The following is a 27,800-nucleotide window of genomic DNA, read 5'->3' as shown; positions in this document are numbered from 1 at the left end:
TTAAAAAGAACTTTTCAGCAGTCCTTCCCAGCTTTATATTCCAATATCTTTTACTCTTGTAAAGTACAGCTTTTTCCTAATATTCACAGTAGTATTCACTATTGTGATCACTGTGCAGTGATCTATTCTTATCCATGTTCTGTTGCAGTTCTGTATTCATTGATGAGATGTCCTTCAACAATACTAAATCAAGGAAACCTATTTCTTAACAGTGTCTTTTACAGCAGGGGAGTATCCCACTGTTAAGGCTTTTCAAAATTAGATTGAATAGGAAATGCTTCATAAAAATCTAAGTGGAATACTATATTCGTACTTTATAAAAACAGCACTAATTAATATAAAAAGGGATTAGATGTTGCCAATTTTGCTAAATACCAAACTAGCTTGGAACTGTTCAAGTCAGCATGGTGGATGATATTATACTCACATCGCCCTTACCTTCCTCCCTGCTTTATTTCAATTATTTCTTATAGCAAAGAACCAAGCTTCACCATTTTTATTTCCAGTATTTTTCAGCTCCAAAAGTATTCTTAGAGAATAAAAATGATGAGTAGTTTCAGCCCAGCACTTTTGTTTCCTAAAGTATCCAACTTATTAACACTCCCCCCCCCCAAAAAAAGATAAGCAGGGACAGCAAGTGGCAATGCATAGTTGTTAAATTGGTGTTTTATAGAATACCACATTCCTATTGTCAGTCTAAATGAACCTTACGTCTGCTTTCACCAGTTTATATTTTCTCAAATGTAGCTACTCAAGACTGCTAAACAACTGTAAGTAGCCATTTCCATAGTTCTTGCCATTTGTATTTAGAATAATTCTGAATTTCATAATTACCCCCAATTGTAATAATTTATTTTATGACTACGTGCATTTCATGTGTGCAAAATTATTATAAATGAAAATTGTTTGAATTCCTCTAATAGATATTAGCTATGATTTATAGTGGCTAATTTTTATACCACTAAACGAGGAATATAAGAATGATGAAGCATGATGAAGAATAGCAGAACTGAACTCACTTTGCTCAATGTCTTTCCCTTAAGAGGCATCTTCTCCAGAAGCTTTCAACAAATGGGTTATTAATTTTTCTAACCCCACCTATTGCAGGCAGGAGATTCTGCTACCTCTATGCCATACTGCACTGCAGTAAAAAGTAAGGCTTGAGGGTTGCAACCACTGTGGTTAGGATTCCAGCAGCCTATAGAAAAGGCAGCCCACCCTTAAAAAAGGAAGGAAACTCCTCCATTTTTGTCCAAAGCTTTGCTGAACTGCAAGAAAAGTGGCCCAAGGCAAACTGCACAAAAGATTGTCAATCAGGATTCACAGAGTGATGTTTCACCTGCCAGGTGTCCCAAGCAGAAACCTGTAAGGAATAGATCACAGATTTAGATGAGAAAAGGAAAGGATACATACTGCAAACCATGCTTTCCGAGCTTATTATCAAAGAGATATTATTCAGGGCCATTTTAGCATTGTATGACTAATTTCATTACAGAGGCTTTTTAAACAGCTGATATCAAGGAGGCCTAGTTGATCAGGGCTGCTATTAAAAACAAAAGAAACAGTACTGCGGAATAATGTAAACCTTACCATTCTCCTCGTGCTATGACAGCTTCTTTACGTACAAGGCGCTTTTTGTCATCCAAAGGCTTGGCCAATGCTCGAATGACACGTGGCTTGAATGGGATCACCTGACAAGAATTGGAAAGCACCACCTTAATGAGGATTCAACTACAGCCCCACTTATAAACTAATGAGGGAGATGATCTGGCAAATTACCAGCCACAAGTGCTTTCATCACTTACCACTGGGGTAGGTAAGGAGGCAAGTGCATGGAGGCATTGAAGTGCAGCAATACGGATTGCCTGCAGCACATAAAAGGCATGTAATTAACCTTCTAAGCTTCTTCCAGATAGAAAAGGAGAAAATAATCTGAGAAAGGAAATACTATACTCACCATGGCAGAATTGTCTGTTAGGTTAAGAAACTTGCACACAAGTGTGTCGATGTGGAGATGCATAACATGAGGTGCATCAAGTAGCAATGGCTGTACACAACGTAAAGTTGAAAGCTGCACCACATGGTCAGGACATGACAGAGATTCTAGCAACAGAGGCAGCAACTGCGGGAATGGGCAAATAAGAGAAGGAAAGGGTCACATTTCCTTTACTCTTATACACTTGGATTTAAGGAACCCCCAACAGGTAAAGAGAACCTTGGCCTTCGTTTCACACTCACAGTAGGCAGCTCTGTCACTAGCACTGGCTTGGGCAAGTGATTTAATATGTGAGACAGGCCTTTCAGGTAATTTGGTTTCACATCTAGGAGGAAAAAGACAGTTTAGTAAAGATTTTTTCCAGAAAAATATCATCGCAACATCCATTTGCAATGGATGCCAACAGCCACAGACCGAAGCCCTTAGTGGAAACGCTTGTTGGCAGCAAAGAGAAAGCCACCTCATTCTCCTATTTCTCAATTCTTTCCCTAATCACGGAGCTGGCCAATTAAGGCTGCAAATTCTCCTGTCTGTCCCTCAAGCAATAATAGAAAGCCCAAACCTTGCAAGGAAATAAATAAAGCAGGAAAGAGTTCCTTTTCTCCTATGGAGAGTATACTGACCAGGAAATGCTTTGAATAAAACAAAATTTCTTACCAGGAGTGGATGTGTGGAAACTTTGCACCAACTGTGGCACACAATCTGTGAAGAAGCGCTGGCGGAACATCAGACGCACCTCAGCATGACAGCTCTTGCCCAATACATCAGTAGAATCGGCCATGAGCAAGGCAAAGCCATCACCCACTGCAGGGCCCAGAACAGTGTCCCCCAAAAGCTGGAGTAGCTGTAGAGCAAACAACGCCAGGACATGTTTAAGGAAGAGGTCAAGGTATTTGGCCTTTATGACAATTCCAGCTTTTCTCTGGAGCTCACCTTGTCAGTCAGCTGTGTGATTAATGGGTGGTAGCGTAGCAGCAATGCTTTACTCACCTGCAGGGACAAGAAGACACAATAAACTCTTGACACTAACATGGACGAAGGATGAATGTGCATACAACACTGTGCAAACTTACCCACAACAGCAGAGTAAGGGCCTGGCGTTGATAGGGACCTTCATTCAAGCCTCGTTCCAGCATTTTTATGGCCATTTCCAAGAGCTGATCTAAGTGTGGCCCTGAAAACAGTAGAAACAGAGTGAGCAACTGTTACAACTGTGTTACATTTTCTCATAATTAAACTGAGTGATATGTAGCACAATCCAGTTTTAGGGTTTCAGTAGCATGAGAGTATTACCCTAATTCTATGGCATTCGTTGTTCTATCTAGGTATTACCTTCTGGGTATTTGTTAATCAGTCCTGCAAAGCATTTTGCAGCAGCAGTAGCAGTGAATGGGCAGTCACAGGAACAGCTAAGAGCTAGTAGCTCATGCAACAATCGATCCTGTTGAGGAATTACCACCTGCAAGGAAAGCAGACATTGCAGAAGGAAGGTAACAGCAAACTTTCCACCAGCACACTGGCTTCTCGCCTTGGCATCACATAGTGCACATCTACTCTCAAGTAAATTTCCAAATGTTCTTGATCCACAATATCCAGAATCCCCATCACCAGCAATGTTGATTAGTAAGATGGAAGTTGACGGTGTGGATGTTTGAAAGACCATAAATTATCCCATCCCATTCTCTAAAACCCTACTGAAAATTCTCCCCAGGACTTACTGTTCTTGGCAGTGAACATACAAAGGCCATAAGGAGAGCAACCAGTCTTCTTGGGGCCGCTGCTGGACATGGCCCATCCTGTAGAAAAGACATCATTTTTACTATGAAAGTTACCCAGAAATTTTTAGGCACACTTTTCCATACAAGAAATGGTGCTTGGTATGGTGCTTAAGGTGCTACATTAAAAACCAGGAGATCATGAGTGCTAGTCCTCCCTCAGGCGCAGAAGCTGGCTGGGTGATTCTGAGATTGTCACTCACTCTCAGCTCAACTCACTTCAAGGAATTGGTGATATGGGGAAAAACAGAAAGAGGAAGCTTTATGTACACCACCTTGAATTGCATCAAATAAATGGGTAAGCAGAGATTAGGCTCAAATACCTGAAAGGGCTGAAAAGAACCGAGATAGTTGTTTCCAGTCAAGAAGGAAAGTTCTCCATCTAGGAAGAGAGGTACCACTTTTGACACACTCTGGGCAGCCAACCTGCCGTGATATAATAATTGACACTGTATCAACAGACAGAAATGTCAGAGAACAGTGAGAGAGATTATCAACACCTCTCCTAATCTTGGATCTACATCAAGCAGAAACCCAGTCTTATCCAAATGAAATACTAAATTGTACAGCTTCAGAAACCACAGGAAGGGACATGTTACTCACTCTGGGCTTAAGTGCATGCAGGCTGCACTGATGACTAACACCATGGATGATAAAGCTTCTTCTGTTAGCAGAACTTTGTTGGGTGTTGTTTGAGAATTTTCTGAAAGTGGTAACAGAAATTGAGATGTTAATTCTTATCAGTTCTTTTCAGGGGTCCTTCCAATGTATTGCCTGTTAATGGCTGTTTCAGAGAGAAGAAATTATAACATAAGAAGCAGCTCTAAACAGATGAAGGAGGAATAAAGGGCAGCCCAACAGATGAATTTAAACACACAGAACCTTATGTCTCTTCTTGCTCAGAACTCAGAAGTACGAAGACAAATAATAGCCATAGTCAACCTAGGACTGGAAAAGAACAGTCCAACCTTAACTACAGCTACTGCTTTAGTTGAGAGGGTGTAAAACCTTGAGTATTTCTGCCATCCTACCTTCCAAAGCAGCCTGCACTGCTAAGCCTAGCAAGCAGGGCACCACCGCCTGATGGAAGTACCAATATGTCTGAACATTTTGCTGGCACTGAAGGGCGACCTGTTGCAAGCTGTGGCACACAGATACCACTGAATTATTACTTGCTGGCATTTTGCCTGCAAAAACAAGAGCAATTTTAAAACCCACAACTCATAATATTTAAAAAATAGTACTTATTGATAATTCATATATTTGAAAAATGATCAATACATTGTCTGTGATTATCACCCTGTGGCATAATGATTACAAATGCATCATTGGCAAAGCTGTTATGCATGTAATCATTCTGGTCCTCTTCATTGCAAGTAATCAAACCAGAAAGTCTATAATTTCTATAAAATGAATCTACTCAAAATAGTAAATTTTAAATCTGTACTGACTTCAAAACCAAACATTCAAAACATATTTGTTTTATTTCATACTTACAATGTTATACCACCATTGGAGATTGGAATATTTCAAGGTCAAGCCTATGGTGCACATAGTCTTAAATTGATTTCTCAGCTTAATAAACCAAGATGTGAGATTTAATAAATGAGATAGTAATTTCTTCAAAGACACTAAAGTTTAGTGACTAAATCATGACAATAATAGGGTGCAACAAATATCCTGACAGCACATCTCCCTCACTACATGATTTCATTTCTCTATTTCCCATAAAAAAGGTTCTATTGGTGTGAAAAGTTTGTTATCTCTTATTTTCCCAGGCTGCAGTTATACTTTGTTGATGAACAAAGAGTATGTTTGCATAGCTGCTGCCCTGCATTGTGGAAAATTGGAATATTTTTTATTGTTTTTCTTATTTATTTAACAAATACCATACAGATTAAATAAATAATAATAAAATCATAGGAAGTTTAGAATTAGTCCAAACTTTAAAGTCCTGCTATATATATTTATAGAACAATGATTTACCGTCTGTAGCAGAAACACTAAGAATTTTAGAGTTCAGTGCTCTTCCCGTGGAAAGAGGCTATACAAGCACACACAGATTCTACTAAGTCTTTCCACCTTTTAGAACACCACTGTTGCAGAAATCTGGGTCTTTCTAATACAATCTCAAACATCAGATAGAATTCCAGTACCGCCATTTAAAACGTTACCTTTCTGAATCTGCTGGAGATGTTGCAAGAAGACAGGAACAGTTTGCCTTACAATACTTGGATGGGTGGATACTGCTGCCAGAGCTTGTAGATGTTTCTGATGGGATGAAATATTGTCCTGAAGTTCTGGAACATATCAATCATATAATTCGTCTGGTCACAATCTGACTTTCTCAGGATAGAACAGCAATCTTCCACATGCACGTTAAGTTTATTTACAATAAATCTATTTAGAAGGTATACATGACTACTGAGAAATTCAGAAAGGGAATTAGCATTTCTGTGCAACCACTGACAAAGGAATCCACTGGAAAGATTCTACCTGAGTCCAGTCCTTTTGAAAGCTTCTGAACCAAACACTTGCTGAAGATTTCTGGGTAGACAGGAGCAAGGGTGCCGGCAGCATCCATAGCTGCCAAACTAAGGATATAGAAAAAGTAAGAATGAATGCCATAATAAAATACACAGATCGTTCTGTGGGGATCAAATTTTTGAAATTGTAATACCATATATTCTATGTGTGAGGTTTTATAAATGTTATAAACACTGAGCCAATGAGTGATACCGCTAAATTCTATCCAGAAGTGTTAGACTAAAACCTGGTAGTAGAGGATAGGGATTTTTCACTAGACATATTATCAAATAATCTGACAGGGTTTGAACCGTGGTTAGATGGTGGCTTGAGCAACTGGAAATTTAACTCAATTAACTGGTACACCTATGGAAAAATTAATACTACTGGCCAAGTTCCATAAAATACTAATCTGTAAATGCTAATCTAAGCGAAAGTAGGTCTGTGTTAGACCTTTACTTTTTTTTTTTACTTTATTTTAGCATGATATGTGATCCAGGACTTCACACTGAGCTATAACATGGCTTATTTCTTTGGGCATTATCTTGTTATGTGAACCCAGCCTAGAGTGTTCAGACACAAATTAATATCAAAAGAATGGCTGTACAAATTCAAATATGAGGAATCAAATGGGATCACAACAGCAGTATTAGAAATGCCATTTTATGTTAATTAACTTGTGTAAAAATCTTAGATCAAGATATGGAAATCTGAAATTGAAGAATTTACAGTTAAGCACTATTGGAATTCTTTAGCAAGCAAATTACTAATAAAATATCCAATATCATAAAAAGGAAAAATGCTTTTTCAGAAATTCTCAATGGCTTGTTTGTCTGATCAGGAGAATTGTTCTAACCTGATCTGGGAATCCTTTTCATTCAGGATGAACTGTGCAAAGTAATCTGCAAGCTTTTCCACATCTGTAAGATCTAGAAGCTCTAAAACAGAAAAAAAATTGCTATATTATATTCTGTTTCTTGTGAAGTAGAAGTAATTGCAACATATACAAAGTCCACTAAAATCAATTTGCTGGAAACTCAGCTGTTAACACTAGGAATTATGCTAATCAGCAAACCAGACACATGTATACTCACTAGCATCTAAAATGCACTTGAGAGAAAAAAAAGTATATGATCTTTCCTCTACCTCCAAGGAATGCCATTTCAAACCAAAGAATAACACATACCTTGACGAGATCCTAGAAATGTCAGAATCTGGATTCCAACCAACTGAAGTTGAATATTGGGCTCAGCTAAGGCAGAGAATACTATAGAACACAGAGAGTCTTTGCAAGAAAGAAGTGGACTTTTGTCTGCAAAGAAGGCAGAAAGAGAGAGTTACATGCAATGAAAAAATCTTGAGTATATCAGATACTCAAAACTAGAAGCAACAAGGTTTTTGCTAGCATTGTTATAATAATGATAACCTTCCGTTTCGAACCAGTGGTCTGTGAGGGTTGCAGAAAAATTATAATTTTAAAGAAGTGAAAACCATCTAAAGCTCTAGGTGACACAACACTACCACCTTACCTGCAAATTACTGGAAGAATTAAGAAATAACCTCCAGAAAGAAGGAAGCATCTTGAGAAAGATAACAGAATTTGAAACTTATGCAGACTCAAGAACATCTGAGACACATTTATAAATTAATGAAATATAATATGGTGACACAACAAATTTAAAACATGCATGATAAAGTGGATGCAAAACTTCAAAGAAATAATTACAGTGCAACAATAGAATGAGCTATAGGCAAATCCATAAAATTAATTCCAAGCTACAATTTTGAGGGAAAATTGTTAGAAGAATTTAGTATATATAGTATATCCTTGTCAGTGATTAACAAGATGGATAAACCATACAATATAGGTGGTCCTCGGCCTATAACCATTTGTTTAGTGACCATTCAAAGTTACAACAGTACTGAAAAGGTGACTTACGAGCAGTCCTCATACTTAAAACCATTGGTCAAGTAATCAAAATTTGGGCACTTGGCAACCAGCTTGAATTTATAATAATGGCAGTGTCCTGGGTTCATATAATCACTATTTGTAACCTTCCCAGCTGGCTTCAGACAAGCAAAGTCAATGAGAGAAGCTGGATTCACTTAACAGCCATAGGATTCACTTAACAATTGCGTTGCTTAGCAACAGAAATTCTGGTCCCAAATGTGGTCGTAAGTCAAGAACTATCTGTAACTGAGGCTAACAATGCTACAATAAAAAAGGGACATTCTGCTCATGGAATGGTTATGTAAAAAGCCCTTCCACCTCCCACCTCCCCATGTATTGGGAAAAATATACAAAAAATATAAAAAATGTTCAAAATAAAATTTGAACTGATGCCATATATATATATATTATTAAGAATAATTTCAGAGGGCATAAATAAAAATACCTCAGTCTTTTAAGACATGCTGACATAGGCAAAAACTAATCTGATACAATACTGGAAAAATGAAACCTTGTCAACAACATAAGAATGAAAAAACAAAATTAGGGAATATGCAGCTTTGGCAAAACCGATTACATATATTTATAAGAAAAGTTTAGCTAAATTCAAGCAGGAATGGTTCCTTTATGAATGATAAATCACACAGCAAAGCAAACTTAGAAATTTAGGATTAGGTTTTTAAGAAAAAGTGTTTTTCAGAATTTATCTCAATCATTACAAAGGCTAAAAATTTCTCTATGCCTCTCCTCTTTCCCTCTCAGTCTACTGCTCAGTCCCAACAGATAAAAAACATTTATCTCTGCAGAACATACCTCTGGGTAACACGGAAGCACAATAATATAAAGAAGCTGTTAATAACAGTCTTATTAGCAGAATGCTTAAGTAAAAGAAAATTCTGTCCTAGAAGGTAACTAAACAGCAAACTCACCTTCCTCCTCAGGACCCCACATTTGCCGTAACTCCAAGAAACCAAACAACACCTCCAAGACTGTCCTGTGCTGACTACTCTACAAGAAATCAAGAGGACACAGGATGGATTGGAGAAACTTCCCTAGATAGAGGAAAAGACAGGATATGCAGACTTTTGCTCTAAATTGGAGTCCAACCAAACTATAAGCCTAGGGCACAGGTCGGCAACCTGCGGCTCCGGAGCTGTCTCTTGCGGCTCCCAGCCGCCCGGTGCGCGCGCACCTCTTCCAACGGGCAGTGGTGCGCGCGCACCTCTCCAAACCTTTGGGGAGGTGCGCGCGTACCTCCGCGCGAAGGGGCAGCGGTGCCGCTCTTTCAGGAAGCTGCCGCGGCCCGTCTGTGAAGCTGCCGAAAGCGGCAGCTTAGCAGACGGGCCGCGGCAGCTTCCTCAAAGAGCGGCGCCCCTGCCCATTCCGAGAGGTGCGCGCGCACCTCTCCGAACGACCGGAGGTGCGCGCGTACCTCCGCGCGAATGGGCAGCGGTGCCGCTCTTTCAGGAAGCTGCCGCGGCCCGTCTGTGAAGCTGCCGAAAGCGGCAGCTTAGCAGACGGGCCGCGGCAGCTTCCTCAAAGAGCGGCGCCGCTGCCCCTTCGCACGGAGGTACGCGCGCACCTCCCCAAAGGTTTGGGGAGGTGCGCGCGCAACTCTGGTCGTTCGGAGAGGTGCGCGCGCACCTCTCGGAATGGGCAGGGGCGCCTCTCTTTTTGAGGAAGCTGAGACGGGCCGTGGCAGGTTCCTCAAAGAGCGGCACCGCTGCCCGTACGCATGCACCTCCGGTTGTTCGGAGAGGTGCGCGCGCACCTCTCGGAATGGGCAGGGGCGCCGCTCTTTGAGGAAGCTGCCACGGCCCGTCTGCAAAGCTGCCGAAAGCGGCAGCTTTGCAGACGGGCCGTCGCCGTCGGGCAACCGGGAACCGGTTCCATCTCATTTTTAAAAAAATGGCAGCCACGTGCGTCCGCGCATGCGCAAAAAACCTTTTTGCGCATGCGCGTGCATGGACACATGCACGCGGCTCCCTCTTTTTTTAATTTGTGATGGAACCGGTTCCCAGTGGCTCTTTTTCTTTTTTAGGTTGCCGACCCCTGGCCTAGGGCATGACAGAACTGCCAAAGATATATTGAGTCTGGAATTACAGGACCTTTTAACCCTGCTCGTCAAATACAATGTGTTTTCTGCCCCAATTTCTTCTCACCTGTTCATGCTTGGCATACTGTTCCAACAGCAAAGGAAATACACTACTTGTGATCTGATAATATGCCCGCAAAGAAGCTCCTGCAACTGCCTGCAAGAGCTTAGCGCTTGGCCACACCAGTTTCATGTCAGGCTCACATAGATGGTGTCTGCAATCTAAAACAAACAAGATTGCTTAGGAGTAATAGCATGCCTTACGAAGCAGCATCAATATTTTATTTATTCCACTGGGTGACGATTGCCAACAGCATTAAAGTTCAATAAATTTGTTCTCTGCGTCTTATTTCCTGATACCTTCTCCTTTTTCTTGAATGCTGAGAGCCAAATCATGACTGTAACATTAAAATGAATGATTTTCTCTTCAAGATGTTTGCTTCTTTCAACAGCACATTAAGGAGGATAAACAGAATGCCTATCATAGGACTGAAAAACCGATATATAAGAGAGCTCTTTGGGGCTTACCTTGCAGAACTCCTCTAAGGAAGGAATCCAGAAGGTCCTCCTCATCAGTTCCAAGCACCAAACGGGACAGACATGCTGACAGAGCTCGCAAAGCAGACAAGCATTCTGCTTCTATCTTCTCACTTGCTGTCTGGAACACCTATAAAAAGGTGAGTCAGATATTCTTGTCTATTACAGCAAGTCTTTAAAAAGCCAAGCTTAATCTACTCCTCCCGTTTTTCTCTACAACTTCTTTAAATGTTATACCACTTGCAACTATCCGCTGTAAAACTACAGTGTCTCGGGTGCAGTAGATCTTCAGAAAGATAGAGTGGGAACAGTTCAGAATGCTCTGTTCCCTGGAAGCTCAGTCTACGTCCCTTCCCTCCCCAAAATAAACTACTTCCTCTTACTTCTGTGCGCAAGGATGACCAAAGGCTAGGGAGGAATTCTTTCAGTTCTTTATGCCCATAGATCTTGCATGCAGCAATCTGTAAGGAGATCCACATAGAAATAATTAGCCGTGTGTCTTAACAGCCAAATCAGAAGCAACCCCACTGCCAATACATTTTAACCATTTGGGCATAAAGTAAAACTCAGGCAAATTTAATTATCACTGTTGAGCGCTCTCACCAGCGTCTGCAGGGAATCCAGCTTGGCACTTTGTACATCTGAGTCTATTTTCTCAATGAGCAATGGAAGTAGGAACTGTAGGAGGAAAAAGTAATGAAAAACACATTTTGGAGAAAAAAAGTTATTAAAAAGCATTACCAGAAGTTGGGCTTGAAGGTGAATGTACTAGGAACAATTTCCCTTGCTATTAAGAAATCAGAAATCTTTCCCAAATATCAGGGTTGGTGGATTTGTTTTCAGTCTCTTATGATGATCTGAATGATATGGGTATTATAGATTGGTCCCGAGGCCGAGGGTCTTTCTCTGTGTGCAAAGTAGCATTTAACACTGAGAAACCTCTTGCCTAATTCGGGCACCTGTTACCAATGTATGACAGAGCAGATCTGTAGTTAGATAATGGTGGGGACTGATGGATGTTGTAGGTGCTGTATTTATACTGAGTGGTTCCAAGCATATAGAAGTTGGAGGAAGAATCTGTAGTGAAACCCCAGCAGGAATCAACAGGTTCAAACAGATCTGCAGAACAAATTAACTGGTGAAAAAGCCTGCTGTATTAGGAAATAAACCACCTGATTAATGTGCTGGAATTCCAAAATGCTCAGAAGAGAGTTCTTTTGCCTCTTTCTCCCCTTCTCTTTAAGTTAAAAGCAAACCCAACAAACAAAAAGGACTAGAGTAAGCGTATCAAAATTGTGATAAGGAATACCTGTATGAATCGGGGACAGAGGACAGTTACAATTTACTTGAAAAACACTGTAACAATATGTTTCACTGTAATTTAAGTGAAAAACAGTGTCATGAAAATTCATGTCCCTTTTCCCATCATCCAACACTCCCAATTGCTGAACACAACTGTCATACTTCAGCAAAAACAGGGGTCGAGGTCAGCACTGCCCGGAGACTGAAAATCAGGTCTTCTCTCTGGATTCCATGAGGATCATTGGAGGGCTAGAACAAACAAGATTGAAAACATTACAGAAGTCACCCACCAGCATGCCCACCCTGGCTATGCTGAATAAACCTCCTCATAAAAAATATCCTTCATAACAGATATTGTTATGTTTCAGCACCCATATTTCAACTTGAGTACTAGTTATAAGACAGACTTGTCATCTGAACAATTCACTCACAGGAGTAAAGTCAATAGGGAAGTAGCAGGAAGTCACCTCAAATAGCTCTTCTGCAAAAGGGCCTGGAAATTACAAACATAACAGTACGACAACTGAGTGTACGCAGTCACAATTTCATATTAAGCCATTGCAAATTATAGAAGCTCAAATTCTAGACAGGATCTATATTTGAAGTTCACCTGGTAACATAGCTTGTTCACCCACAACTCAGAAGATTTGTCTTAGAGCTTGACACAAGACAATCTACAACTCTGATTCAACGGTTTTCACTTTAAGTGTATTTTAGCTATTTGCCATGTTCAATAGCTCTCATTACAAGAATACATTCTCATAACTAAAAGGCTAGAACTAAGGATCTGTAAAATCTTCCAGTCTGGATATAGCTCGTCAGATAATTCCGGAACATTCCAGAGGGTTGATTGACAGTTTTTGCAAGCATATCATCCAAACTGGAAGTTGCTTAAGATATTTTGAGGGGTAAACCGGTTGAAATACCCTCATTTCATTTGGAACACCTCAAACGGCTTCTGGTTTGAAGGACATGCTTCTGAAACCAATGAACAGATCACCCAGGTTCGCCTCCAATGAGCTGAATATTATGGAGTTCTCCAATCAGTTCATTCCCACATTAATAAATTTTGCACGTTATAATGGTAACACAAGCTTTTCTTTGGATGATTAACTTCACTTTGAGCTGAATTTACCTATTGCATAGCCTTTTACAATGATGTCTCGAACAATCTGGAAAGCTATTAACAGGTTGCGTGGATCTTTCTCTCCATCCATCACTTGGATGAAGCCCAAGGTGAAATCAGCCCCTAAACTTTTTAGCTCTGTAGAGAAAAAAGTGGAAAATAAGATCCCAAGGTTTTCAAGTTGGACATGTGATTCAATTACTTCCAAAAATAGTTTCTCACCTGCCTCTCGGTTGCTCATGAAATTGGTGATGATACTATAGACAGTATGACGATTTAACTGTAACAAAGACTAAAATAAAAGATAAGAATAGCATGGCTATGAAAGTAATTATTACTTATTACATTCACACAGTCTTAAAATCATATTTTATTAGACTCATTTGTTATTTCCATTTCTTCTAAGGTAAGTTTATTTGTACTTTATCTACTGCCATAGAGGACAATTCAGGTTAATTAAATGCAAGTCAAAGCTTATGCCTATAATCTGAATTAGTACGGAGATGGTCAGAACTTTTCTTCATTCCATTTCTTTCTCTCATTTTTAGTCCCAGTTGCTGCCTTTTGTGAACCCCAACATATTTTAATTCCAATTTAAGTGCAATGCACATAAGAAACTTCCATCCACACATTACCGATAGTTCTCAAATTGCAACTATTCATTTAAATGACTGTTCGAAGTTACAATGTCACTGAGAAAAGTGACTTATGAACATTTTTCCACACTTACAACAAATGCAGCATCTCATGTCGCACCTAATTAAAATTTGGATGTCTGGCAACTGGTTGCAGTGGACATTTATGATGGCTGCAGTGTCCCAGGGTCATGTGATCACCTTTTACAACCTTCTGACAAGCAGAGTCAATATGGAAGCCAGATACAGTTAACAACCATGTTACTAATTTAACAATCACAGTGATTCACTTAACAATTGTGGCAAGAAAGGTCACCAAATGGGGCAAAATTCACTTAGCAAGAGAAACTTTGGGCTCAATTGTGGCCATACCTGTTTATACAACAGTAAGACCTATAATATTAATATTATTAGATTTAATCTTCAAGCTCAGTTACCCAGCCTCACTTTGTCCCTGCTTTAATTATGCTATCACATAAGCACATCATTCAAGAAATAGAATGTAAGAAATAACATGTCAGAAGCAACTAAGCAAGTTTATAGACACAACTGATTTGAACTGACATTTAATGTAATATCTAATAAGTCATATCTGTATTATATATGCCTCAGTCATTGAACAGACGATGGAGACCATTCTTTAATAATATTTCAGGGGATCCGAACATAATTTCAACTTGCGAAGTATAGTATTATAAAGATTATTTAGCAAAATGTGACATATTCAGTCTCTGACACCAAAACAAAGGAAAGGCCCTAGCTGCTTATTAATGCGAGTCACTGCAAGCAGAGCAGGCCTAAGATGCTAATATACAGTAAAGTCAGCGCAATTATAATGATTGCTGGAAGGAATGTTGAATCACATATAACGCAAAGGACCTCTGTGCTCACCTGAACGTGAACTTCCTGGAAGACAGCTTTGAGAACAGACACTGCCAGTCCTGGAGCTAACACTACACATTTGCTCTAAAAAGAAGAAAAAATATGCTAAATGTCCATCTTCATTAAGAGATGGCTATCTGCAATAGCTTCCAGGAATAGAATCAGAACCTCAGCAAAGTAGATTTAATTTAAATCATTGTTAAGTCATTAATCTCTGTTAGGAAGATTTTGCTACTTATTTTTATAGAAAAGGTGTACATATTCTTACTAATAATTTTACAAAGATAAAAAACTAATATAAACTAAGAAAAATAGGAAAAAGTCCAGAGAAAAAGAAAATACAGAAAAAAAATACAGAAACACGACTTTCAAGACAAATACACATAGTATCAGCAACGTGTCACTTTAATACTTCAGCAAAAATCTCTTTCCATATCTCATCTCTTATCTATAAACAGTTTTTAAAGTTTTGTGATACAAACCTAGCCAGCAAGTCCATTAAGTTACCAAATCTCTCTCTCTCTCTCTCTCTCTCTCTCTCTCTCTCTCACACACACACACACACACACACACACACACCTTGATCAAATAAATCAACTTTGTATTTTTTTTAAAAAAAATCTTGAGCGGTCTTGTCATTTTTTTCTTTATCTTCTCAGAAACTCCTTCATAAGTTTAAAACATATCTTTTGTAAATCAGAGAAAAGTAAGTTATCCGAGTTACTCTTCTGATTATTTGTATGACCTTTTTAGTTATAAAGTCATTAACTGGCTTCATTTGTAAATCCAGGGTAACATCTTTTTCCATATCGTTTTTATAGCTTGGCACTCTTATATCCACATTCAAATCAATATCTATTTCGTCCAGTAAAATATGTTCCTCTAATCTCTTTTATATCTGTTTTTATAATAACAGACCATTTTAATAGTAGTTTCTGAGCATTGTTCCCAAAAATCCTTGAATTCTTGCAAAGTCAAAGATAGACTTGGTACATTTGTATTAATGGATTTCTTCTCTTTTAATTATAATCTTTATTTCTTTCTGGTCCCCTCTTATGTTTTTTTTTCTAATCCACAACATTTTCCCACGGAAAGGTTTCTTACGCTTACTTTCAAAATCATGTTAAAATTATATTGACTGTGATATTTTTGAGATACTATGTTTTGTTGAAAAGAAACGTAAGAACATTTTGAACACCAATTAATTTCTTATTAAGATTTTTCTGGGCTTCAAATCATATGTATTTAAGACATAAATCTATTATTGAAGATTTGTTTACAAACTGTAAAATTTCACCATAGAGTGCCATAAACCAGGCATGTCAAACTGCCGGCCCACGGGCCAGATGCATCACAACAAAACCACGCCCTTCCCATTGCCGGCAATGGGGAAAAAGTCATGATATGTCGCATGACGTCATGTGACGTCGCGGGTTTGACATGCCTGCCAGAAACAGACAAAATTAATCATTACATCGAGAGAAATGAATAAGCACTGCGCAAAAGACCTTATTTGTACTAAGAATATTCCCTAAAATTGTGCCCTGGGCCTAGTCAGTTAATTAGTTGCTCCCAAAGCAATTTCTGTTGGCCTGAGTTAAATCAGCCAGAACTGTTACTGTCTTAGAACATCTCAGTTAATCCCCTTTGGTTGCTAAAATTTATTTATTTATTTATTTATTTAATTATATTTATATACCGCCCTATTCCCTGAGGACTCAGGGCGGTTTACAGGGGATTAAAAATCCAAAATACAAAAATTAAGAACCAAATTAAAAAAATTAAATTAACCCTGTAGTCAGTTAAAAAAGAACCCCAAATTAAAAATTCCTCCTCAGTCTGGGCCCGAGAGCTCGAAGAGCCAGGTCTTCAGGCCCCGGCGGAATGTAGCCATCTCCATTTTGCAGCCTGAAACCTCTCTGGCCCTAGTTTTCGATGGTGCAATTGTCAAAATTGATGAGTGTGTTTTTCTGCCATTTTCAAACTGCAGAATAAGTCCTAATAAAGATTTTTGTTAAAAAAGAAGCCCAATCTCTGGGGGGGGGGGAGAGAATCTCAGTTCTGTCCACATATAAGGCAACATCCCAACAATTTTATATTATCATCCCACCCACTTTCCTTGATCCCTTCTAGCATTTTAAGTGTGCCTCTCAGCCACCAAAGGATTGCCACTGTCATTTAGATCCTGGAAATTTCAGAAAATGAACTATGTATCACTGATAGTAAATTCTCACCAAGGCATTCAGTCCCTGCAGCACAGAAGGAATTACAAGGTGATTATCTTTTAGACGGTTCTCATAGAACAAGACAAGGTGGGTAACTGGAATAAAAAACATTAATATTAACAATAAAAAACATTATTAGTCACTGCTATATTAGTAAGCAAGTTTTCAAATCACACATTGGGAATTAAATGTAACAAACTGACATCTTGGTCAGGTTTGGAACCACAGGACAAAAATGGGCAATAAAGAAGTATCACAGATTGCTCGATGATGTGAGACTTGTCACAGGGTAGAACGGCTAATGACCTTTTACCAGTCTACTATAGACAGCGTCCTCTTGCACTGTATTGTGGTTTGGTATGCTGGCCTGACAGCCATGGATAGGAAGATATTACAGAGGGTGGTGAGCACAGCACAAAACATTGTGGGCTGTCCCCTGACACCACTGGATGATATCGCCAGGGCTCGCTGCCTTGGAAGTGAGGAAAATTCTCAGGGATGACTCACACCCTGGTTGATACCTCTTTACTCTCCTACCATCGGGTAGGAGATATAGGAGTATAGTCAGCTGCACAATAGGCTGAAGAACAGCTTCTATCCATGGGCTGTCAGGCTCTTGAACAGGAAATAACTTTATGTATGATTGACTTGTGAGGCCGGTGTGTTGTGCAATTGCTCACATGGTGTAACAAGATGGTGGGTTTGTTGTCACTGTGAGTTGGGGGGGGAATGAAGGGAGGCTCAGCCAATCTCAATGTACACATGTTGTACTTTTGACAATAAATGTTCATTCACTCATTCACCTCCCTTGGGTAGTCCCATTTTCATTATCATTTGGTGATGATAAATACAGAATTCCTATAACAAAGAAAAATTCCAGAAGGCAAAGTGCACATAACCGATCACTTATCATGCTCCTCAGTGCAGAATCACAGTTCCAATCATTTGTTCTTAGCATAGCAAACACTGGAAGGAACGTTCTCTTGAGAACAGCAGTAAGCCACATTAAGAAGTGGAGGCCCTGAGAAAATAGTCAGTGATAAGCACTCTCAAGGCTGACATGAATTTATAGATGGAATTATATGTTTGCAAATAAGAATCTGAAATGTCAAAATTCATAATGGATTCTCAATATAGGAACAGCCAAACACTTCAATCAATCCCTCTTTTTGTGTCCCTACAGTTCATTTCCCTATTAAAACTTACACATTATTCACCTCATTCTTTTAATAGGAGCATATAGTACTTTAGATTTCCAGGCAAAAAGATGTGCCAAAGTAGGCAAGTGCATGAACTATTATAGTAATATAATTTTTCCAGGGATTGTGCAGCTGCCTACTGTAGTCACACAATAGTGCTCTGCTCTCACTTCCAAAGTATCTTTTTGCCTTCAGATCCAAAAAGTTGCATAGTCTACTCTTCAGCTGAACATATGAGATATTGTTTAATATTAAGATGTTTCTCATCTTCTCCAAATAAATACAATTGTTTGTCACATAAGGACTAGTTAATAGTAGTACAGTGATGTAAATGCCTTCAGGCACTTAAAACTGCCTCAAAGGTAAGATAAACTAAAAAGTAAATCATACTGCAGTTTAAATATTTGTAAAGCTAAAATTAAAACATTCTAAATTTTATGCACAGGGAGAATCTCTAGGAGTCCTCAACTTATGACCATTTGTTCAGTGACTATTTAAAATTAAGATAGTGTTAAAAAATTGGACTTACAACCCATTACCAAAGTTATAGCCACTGCAGTGCCTCCATGGCCAGGTGATCACAATAAGGCCATGTGGCAGCCAGCCTGTGCCTATGATCGCAGGGATGTTTGAACTCCCCCACCTGCCTAACTCTACAATCCCCCTTTTTTTTTTGGCCCCCTGTGCTCTGCAGCCCCTGCTGCTCTTTGCTGTTTTCTTATGCCTGCTGCTGTCCAAGTAGGCCGGGCCTGGACCTTTGCAAGGCAGCAGCTAGCCAGAGAATTCATGCAGTCTTGTCCAAATTGTATGTGGCCTTCTTCTTAGACTTTGAAACCTTCCAAATCCTTGGGAGAAGGACACATGCTATTTGGACAAGTCCGTGCATTATTTGGAGAATGGCATGAGGGGCCTTGCAATGATGGTCTGGTGTGGCAAGCACCTTTGTGCAAGCCCAAGATGAAGAAGACAGTGAAGGTCAGTGGGTGTGGCAGAATGCAGGACAATGAGGGTGGCTAGGCTGAGGTTCCCTGTTGAGGACTATCTGTATCACAAAATATAAAACAGTCCAGTTTTGCCCCACAAGGCTATACATGTCAAAGGCTACCATGTCATTGAATTATATTTGCCTACACATATGCTCCTGGACACTGAATAACACTGAATAAAAACTGAGAGTAGTTCTGTGCCTGGTGAGGAAATCTAGTTCACTGTGAGAATTATATGTCCCACCTTCCTGCTCTTGGAGGAGGGAATAACATTGTAGGAGGACCTCAGAGAGAACTTGAATGCCCTGTGCCCGCACTTGGGAATCTTCATTCTTCAGAGGAGTTCTGCATTAGAAAGAAACAACAGAGATTCATACATACAAGTAAAGAGAAAAAATATTGTATTACCAGGAACGAGTTGGAGTGAGATTTCTCTTACCTGATCAATCACAATTTAAATTATATTGCATCAGAAATTGCCCTGATAAATTATCATTAACATATATATTTTTCTGAACCCCCAAAGTATTTCTGGAGCCCATGCAAAAGTAAGGCAGGGTAGTGGCTCAGCAGTTAAAGACGCTGGGCTTGTCAGTTGGAAAGCCAGCAGCCCAGGTTCAAGACCCGATTGTCACATGACGGGGCGAGCTCCTGTCCTTGCCCCAGTTCCTGCCAACCTAGCAGTTTGAAAGCATGCAAATGCAAGTAGATAAATAGGTACCCCTTCGGTGGGAAGGTAACAGCACTCTGTGACATCATGCTGGCCACATGATCCTGGAAATGTCTTCAGACATTTCAATGCCTTGAAATGGATATGAGCACTGCCCCTATACTCGGCAATGACTACTGGAATAAAATCCACAGGGACTACTTTTCCTTTATGCAAAAGTGGTCAACTAAGTGGCTGTTGACAAATATTATGTTGGCTTAGTAGCTAGCTACTATTTTTTAGTACTAAAGTGCGCTAGAATAACTGAGCCTGTAGGCTGGAAAGTTGGAACTCTCAAACTCTTCCTACCAGAAGCTCTTTGAGCTTTCATGCCCTGATTCCACTTTCTGCTATGAGGTAACAGCTTGGTAAATTCCCAGTGATACACTCATCTTTTAGGGGCATCTCAGCTGGTGTCATCCCCTTATACTTAGTCAGAACAAGACTCTCAAAACCGGTACTGTTTTTCTAGTGTTTAAATGAAAATAGCTTCAATAACAATCCCTCCCAGCAATGTAGCATAGAAGGGTATGAATAGCAAGGTCAGGTCTTTCTTTTCTCAAACTGCTTAAAAGAAGAAGAAATATATAAAATTGTATTTTTACATTATACCTTAAAATGCATACATTCTATGCTGTAGAAAAGGATTTACACAATTGTCTTATTCAAGCTCAATAACTGAACTGAAAATCTACAAGGCAATACAAAAGAAAACTTTTAGGGAGGTCGCAAGATGGTACTGATCTGCTACAAAATAGGAATTTCTTGGCAGAATCTCAAGAAGAAATGCTGCGGGGTGTTCAATTTATTACAGCTCATAATATTATACATACAAATATCTTCATGCTCAGCCTGAAGGCTGAAATTATGCAGAATTCACAACTTACAAAGAAAAATAATAATTTAAAAAACACAATTAGCTGTGAGTTAACACTGCACAGAATAAAAATAAAGAAAGAACCAAAAGAAAATGCTGGCTCAGATGTGCATCCATTTAAAAAAACAACAACCAAAAAACCCATTTTTTAAAAAGCATATATTTCCTGCTTCCTTTTATGTGAAAATTCTAACTTTAACCTTGAGCTCTGAGAGAATAATACTACAGTAATCCTTTCTCTCTTTAACTATGGCCCAGAATCAACTATCTCAATTCTCCTGTTTTGTCTCAGAACTCACATTTTCTGCTCCCAGATTAGAGAGACTTCTGTGTGTCAAAAATGTATGACTTCTCATGGAAATGTGGATTCTAAGTGTGCACTGTACGAGTGTATTTGAAACATCCGAGATGTCCTAACTGGCAAAGAAAATATGATGTAAATCTAATCCTACTATTATACTCTCAGAAGGACTCAAAAATATTTCTATCCAGGAACACGTATAAGGCAGAAGAGATTAAGACTTATAACCAAAATAGCTGTGTTAAACAGGATTTTAAAATATTCTGTATATAGCCAGAATCCAGCCCAACCTCAACATCAGAGCTTTAGAAGCTTCAGAATTCTATATCTTCCTTCCCCTTGAGAAATCACATTAATTAGCATGATCACATTCTGTGCCATTACACTGTTTTCCTTACATTCACTCTCTACATTTTTTTTGCTAAGTTTGGACAAGAACAGTCATTTTATCCATATTTATTATAAAAGTAATACTATGATGTTAGAGAATAATTATTTTTAGGTACCTGGAGCAGAACAAGACAGGTTTTCAGACTGATATCAACGAGCTAGTTTGTATAATTTCCAAAAATTTCCATCTGCCTCATAATAGCAAATAGCATGTTTGTATGAAATAGTAAGATAGTATGAAAAAGAAGTATAGGATATGCTACTACATACACCTCATTCAGAAATGAAAAAACATCTATATGATCCTGTCTTTTCCAAATGATGCACAAAGGACAAAAACCATTTTTATTAATGAAAAGGACAGGGTATTACATAAAGCAGAGTTCTCCAACCATTTCAGCTTTGCGGACCAGGGGCGTGAGAAGATGCCTGCTGCTCACACAGATAGAACATGTGTGTGCTTGCCTGCATGAGTGGGGAATGTGCACACACCTCCCACTTCCACAGCCTGGTTCAAAAAGGTTCAAGGCCCAGTAGTGGGCCGCAACCTAGGGTTGGGAACCCGACATAAATTTTAAAATCCAGAAGCTAGCCATTCAATAAGAATAATCTTATGGAATATATTTATCATTAACAGTTCATATAAAGAAAAAATGTATTTTACATAGGCTAAATACACTGTATCTGAGAAATTAGGTCAAATCTCAGCAGGTCATGGTCCAGTCATTTAGTGTGATCTGCGTTTGGTTACAACAAATGTACAGAGGTCTTAAGAGGCACATTCAGTATAACATGTGTGTCAGCCCATCGGCCAAATCTTCCCATCATTGTCCTCCCTAGAATCATTTTCACACTGCAATTCAACTGCCGAATACCCATGTAAGTCCATCTAATCTTCCTCCATCTTCCTTCCCACCCCCACCTCCACTTGTCCTTTATTCAACCTCAAAATCACAATCCTTTTAGTTCTACTAAAACTAGTTCTTTACTACAGAATGTAGTAGTATATGTATACTTCGAATTATTGTATCTAATCTCATTGTACATATTACATGAATTAAATCTTGTGAACATTTACGCATACTTCATACTTCCTTTCTTTGGATAGCATAGTATACATCAGTGGTGAAAAAGACTGCAGAAAAAAATTGAAAGTAAAAAAATTACAATATGAAGTTAAAAACAAGTTTAATGATTTAAACACAGAATGAAATGGGCAATGTTGTCTTTTTTATTATGGTTGTCCTCAGAGCTACTTCTGATTCAAACACACCTGCTACTGATCAATATTCACTACTGCATTCAATCGGACTAATTTCTTAAAATTTTAGTAAAATTTTGATATCCTTCCTTATGTTGCTCCATTACTCCAATAGTACACAGACATGTTGGACACCAGAGTATATACTATGTAGAACAAAGATTGTTGCAGTGATCTACTTACCCCAAGATTTCCACTACATCTAAAATGGAGCATGTTCCAGTCTTCACTCCTAAGAGAAAAAGGAATTGAAATTGTTAATTTCTAGTTCAATTTTTACACAGGGAAAAAAATGGGAATATATGTACTTTAAAGTCCAGTGTAACCTGTCACACTGTGTGCTTGTTCAATTAACAATTAAGATGCCATTACCTCTCAAGAAGCTTAGAATGTCTTACTGGCCCAATTTTCATGATATGCATAACTGAGACATGCAAAAAGACAGGCTGGTTATACTATCTCTCTCCTGCATAAATATCCCACCTAATTAGCCAAGAAGGGCCTAGATTTTGCACCCAACTAACTCATGAGTTAACCTAAATTGTCTTATATCTAGAAAGTTACATACTAGGGAATCAATGACTTGTTGATGCTGTATGTTATTGACATTCAAAGATGAGTCAGGAGACAAAAAAAGGGTCATTCAGGTTGTGGGAATATAACCTTATACAATCACAAGAGGAACATTTACATAAGCAGGTAGGTTTTTCTAAGAGAGGCACCTTCCTATGCTTTTAGCTTGTTTTCTGTGCTGGGCATAAAGAACAGGCCAAGAGTCTCATATCTCTGTACCAGGTCTCTCGCCTTCTCCTTACAATTACTGATCATCTAGGATTACGCTAGTGCTTAACACAAGACTAATTCTTATTTTTTTGCCATAATGCATTGCCTCAGGTAAAAACAATCAGTATAATGTATTTTATATCATTTGACACTAGAAAGCATCCAGGAATATCTCCAATATGCTTTCAAGACACCAAGATTAGCTATAGTATATTGCTAAACAATACTGCCAGTTCAGCACCACAAAACAAAACTTTCCTTGCAGAAATCATTTGACACTAACAGGAACCAAATGGATAAGTGATGTGTTGCTACATAGTACTGTATATATTCCCACCTATCTTTAAAGTGACCAGATTGTAAGAATAAGCTATATGGGTTGGCGTTTTTCAGCCTACATGTACTATCTGAGAAATCATACATACTGTCTGAGAACCATGCACACCTGCTAAGACTGTAACAAACCAATTAGGTACTTATATTGCCTCTTTAAAAACCTATTAAACAAGGATGATAGTTGATAGTGAACAGAAACCTCAGCAACTCTTATAGTGGACAAAGTTCACTAAATTTCTTCAGCTTTTCAACTAGAATTACTCTCTTTTAGAAAGCAGCTTTTCAAATCACTCAAATATCCTCTCATAGGTCCAGGTTACCAGGAAAAAGTATTATAAAAGGTATATATTTATAAAACTGAATATTTTAAGGCAAGCATCGCCTGACACTTTTCTTAAATGTGACATTTTCATGACAATATATTTTGTTGCATATGTAGAATACTGAAGAAAAACATTTTCCAATTAGCCAAGTTCAAAACATTCCCCTCTAATAAATATCCTTAACTCTTTCATTCCCAGAAGATCATACATCCAAATGCATTATTATGCTTCTACAATATTAGTAACAATAGAAGAGGCTTGGCTGTCATCTCCTCATGAAATACAGAGTTAAGTCATAGCACCAGTACTTTGGAATTAGACTTGAAAATTCACTATGAAGCCTATTTTGTAATGGTTATGCAGGTTTGCATTTCAGGCAAATGGAAGACTGAAACTTACACCTGCAGTATAATTACTTTTACATTCAATATATACTTATTATCCTTGTGCCAGGCACTTATTTACAATATATTCGAGTCATTGATTATATGCTGGAATCCCATACAGAAGCGGATAACATGTATTTACTATAGATGGGGGAAAGCCACTCTATAAACCTTAGATTTATTATTAAGGGTACCGTTGAATTATACCACTGAGCATAATTTCCGAAGAAGACTCTTTACCCACCCACCTAACTTCAGCATTTCTCCTTTTCTCTTGATCTAACCCAGACCATCCTGCATTCCTCTCCATTTTATTCACCATACTTCAAAGCCCCGGGTAGTCCTTCTTGCCCTACAAATCTCGTTTTCTGCATGCACTGCCGAAAGACGCGTGCTCATTTCCATGCCATTTCTGTACACATTCATTCCCTGACCATACCTTCCGCCGTCTGCCTGGCCGCGTTTTCCCATTCCCAGTCCTGTAATAGGGAGGCAGGTTTTCCAATGCCAACGTGAGACCCGCCGGCCGCCATGATAACCTGAGAAAAAAAGGGGGAGGCAAGAAGCTCCAACAGCGCGTGCGCGTCTCCCTATCACGTGTACCGAGGTAAACTTCTACCACGTTAAAAGAACCGTCTCCAGTGGTTGGGAAAAACAGCGGCGCGAGTCTCTAGGCGGGTCTGTTGGCCAAGGAGGTTGTGCCAACCAAGCCGAAGGGCGGAGCAAGCTTATCCTGTTGCTTAAAGAGCATGCAAATAATGTGCAAACCATAGACATTTTATTTCCTACGATATTGATTTTGGAACAAGATGGGAAGTTGTGTAGAAAAATCAGAAGTCATTTCAGAATACCCAGACGATCTGAGCCTCTATTGGCTTGCCAATCTAAAATATAAATATTAAGTAATATGCTTTATATGATTTTGTCATTACAAGTGGTTGTACAGGGCTACGAAGTAGTGACTCTTTTGTTTTTTATGTTGAATAGCTTAAAATGTAAGACAAGCCCATGTTTTAATCAAAACTGGGAAACAGACAACATTGTTTTTGATAGTCCCCCAAAACTTGGCTCACTAATCAGCTCAAACAGCATTTGCCTATTATTGAAGAACTTGCCAACCACATATTAGCATCATGCACCTAGCCCATTGGTTTCAGTGTATCATGCAAACCAATTAAAGTGGATTGAGTAAGCCATGATTCATCAGCATCTGGTAACATTGGATCAACTTTGGCCTCTGAAGCTCAGAAGGGATAGCCTGGTTCTTGGGAATTCACCAGGAAATCTGGGGGCTGTAAGCTAATTAGAGACACTGGGAAAAATATCCCCAAAGAACAAATTACTTCCATACTATAAACATTACACATGACATCTTCCCCCCCCCCCATATATATATATGTGTGTGTGTGTGTGTGTGTGTGTAAATTACTAACAAAGAATTTACACAAATATATGAACTGTCCGGTGTGACTACAGCCTGTTCGATGGCCTTTGAGATAAGGCTGAAAACAGGAAATAAAGATTTGCCCCATGTTTGGGGCCTAGCAAGGTAATCTAAATAGTTAACATTTGACATATATATATATTAACATTTAACATTTAACATATATAACAGTTAACATTTAACATATATATATATAGCAACCAGGTCTCATTTCTACCAAGAACAGAGAGTTAAGCATCACAGCCATCAGTTTTGCACAGAAGCCAAGGAACTTAATTCATGTGCTCACATGATATGTTGAAAGCAAACTAAATACATCACAGGTAGCAGAGGAGAACTCTTAACTATAGAGTAATAGAGTAAATTTAGACAGGGATAGCTGAACATTTTTAAAACGGTAAGAGAAAGAAGGCACTGCCTTTATTTCACTAATATTTCCTTTGAATTGTGCTTGATTCCTGGCGATTTCCTGAATATATTCATACATTTGTCTTGGGTGCAATATCGAAGAGTGGTTCTGATAAGTGTCTTCTATCAGAATATTTTTAAAAATTTACTTCTCAGTGTATTGCTTATATTGAACTTATGCATAAATGTTTTGTTTTGGACACATAAAACAATGAGCAAAAATTCTTTCTGAAATTCAGAAGACACATGCAGATTGGTAGAACCATTGTTGAATTAGATGGAGCTTGTCGATCAGATGGTCGGCAGTTTGGTGGGTCGAATCCCGAGTGCCGCGTAACAGTGAGCGCCTGTTACTCGTCCCAGCTTCTGCCCACCTAGCAGTTCGAAAGCAGGTAAAAATGCAAGTAGAAAAATAGGGACCACTATGGTGGGAAGGTAACAGCGTTCCGTGCGCCTTTGGTGTCTAGTCATGCCGGCCACATGACCACGGAGACGTCCTCGGACAAGCGCTGGCTCTTCGGCTTTGAAACGGAGATGAGCACAGGCCCCTAGAGTCAGAAACAACTAGCACACATGTGCGGGGGAACCTTTACCTTACCTTTACCTAGGCTTCCATGGGCAGAGTTGCTGATCAGTGTAAACATAGGAAAAGAACCAACTAAAGATTTAAACATCTCATAAATCATTCATTTTTCTTTTTAAAAAAGGATTTGAAAGATGAAAGAACTGTGGCATCAATGAAATCACTGTTTCCTAACTTTCACAACTAAGATGTGTTGACTTCAACTTTTAGAATTCCTCAGTCAATGAGAAGTCCACATATTTTAAAGTTGTAAAGGCTACCAGTTACCAGAGGAAACTCCATGCACAAAAGGAACAGGTACCAAGGAGGCAGTTGGAGCGCTTTCAGTATCACATATGGCTTTTTATGTGAATTATGTATTTATACATTATTTAGCTAAACCATAAGTGAAACTCGCACAGTGATGTGATTTTCTTAGCAATTGTATGGAAGTGGTTTGCTATTGTTTTTTCAGGTCACTGACCTACCAACCTGGAATTCTCCGGTAATCTCCTAGCCGATCACTAACCAGATTTGGTTTGGCTTATAGCTTCCCAATTCAAACAAATCAGACGGCTGCTGCCCCCTGCTGAGAATTGTTTATTCAAAGCGATATTATTGATTTGTACGACACGTTGAGTAACCATATATAGGCCGACTATATGTAGCATGATTGTATAAGCTAAAACGAGGCTTGCGATTCGGTGCGTCTTGTAGCTTCGGGAACTCACGTTTTCACTCGAGTATTTGGGCATTTCGGATGGAAATGCCTATTTCATCTTAAC

The 27,800-nt window shown here is 38.9% G+C and overlaps 2 protein-coding genes across 4 annotated transcripts in view; one reads left to right on the top strand and one right to left on the bottom strand.

Moving 5' to 3' along the window:
• Positions 1-827: 827 nt before the first annotated feature.
• On the bottom strand, positions 828-27,800 carry MMS19 (MMS19 homolog, cytosolic iron-sulfur assembly component). Of its 3 annotated transcripts, XM_083364345.1 has the most exons (32): positions 27,747-27,800; positions 25,041-25,140; positions 22,957-23,005; positions 19,480-19,580; positions 17,060-17,145; positions 14,835-14,909; positions 13,531-13,600; positions 13,318-13,446; positions 12,614-12,675; positions 12,345-12,431; positions 11,484-11,558; positions 11,264-11,341; positions 10,872-11,010; positions 10,411-10,565; positions 9,178-9,256; positions 7,484-7,609; positions 7,154-7,235; positions 6,268-6,365; positions 5,946-6,071; positions 4,803-4,958; positions 4,375-4,474; positions 4,095-4,197; positions 3,715-3,792; positions 3,329-3,455; positions 3,070-3,170; positions 2,930-2,986; positions 2,654-2,840; positions 2,239-2,321; positions 1,958-2,122; positions 1,806-1,865; positions 1,591-1,691; positions 828-1,363 (listed from the first exon to the last, which is right to left on the bottom strand). In XM_083364345.1, exons 1-32 carry the CDS (start codon positions 27,768-27,770, stop codon positions 1,336-1,338), a joined length of 3,087 nt encoding a protein of 1,028 aa, XP_083220471.1. In that variant the 5' UTR covers positions 27,771-27,800; the 3' UTR covers positions 828-1,335. The 3 variants fall into 3 exon arrangements, with proteins under 3 accessions (XP_083220471.1, XP_083220470.1, XP_083220472.1); XM_083364344.1 differs by having other exon boundaries at positions 13,318-13,600; XM_083364346.1 differs by lacking the exons at positions 9,178-9,256; positions 10,411-10,565 and having other exon boundaries at positions 13,318-13,600.
• UBTD1 (ubiquitin domain containing 1) overlaps positions 10,817-27,800 on the top strand; it is a 41,993-nt gene continuing 25,009 nt past the window's right edge. Inside the window, exon 1 of the mRNA XM_083364380.1 lies at positions 10,817-11,020. The gene's annotated coding sequence lies outside the window, so the exon portion shown is untranslated. The remainder of the gene's footprint in view (positions 11,021-27,800) is intronic.

This window comes from Vipera ursinii (assembly GCF_947247035.1).
Source record: "Vipera ursinii genome assembly, chromosome: 5".
NCBI lineage: Eukaryota > Metazoa > Chordata > Lepidosauria > Squamata > Viperidae > Vipera > Vipera ursinii.
Note: the sequence above shows the minus strand (reverse complement) of the source record. Positions and strands in the feature narration are given on the sequence as shown.

Bases quoted from the DNA above. Each gene is read 5' to 3' on its own strand.
- MMS19 (XM_083364344.1), bottom strand. From the start codon at position 27,770: ATGCCCAAATACTCGAGTGAAAAC. The intron at 12,676-13,317 runs GTAAATTCAGCT...TGTAATTTCCAG, and splicing joins TGTAAAAGGCTATGCAATAG to GCCCTTTTGCAGAAGAGCTA. The intron at 12,432-12,613 runs GTGAGTGAATTG...TGTTTGTTCTAG, and splicing joins TCCCTATTGACTTTACTCCT to CCCTCCAATGATCCTCATGG.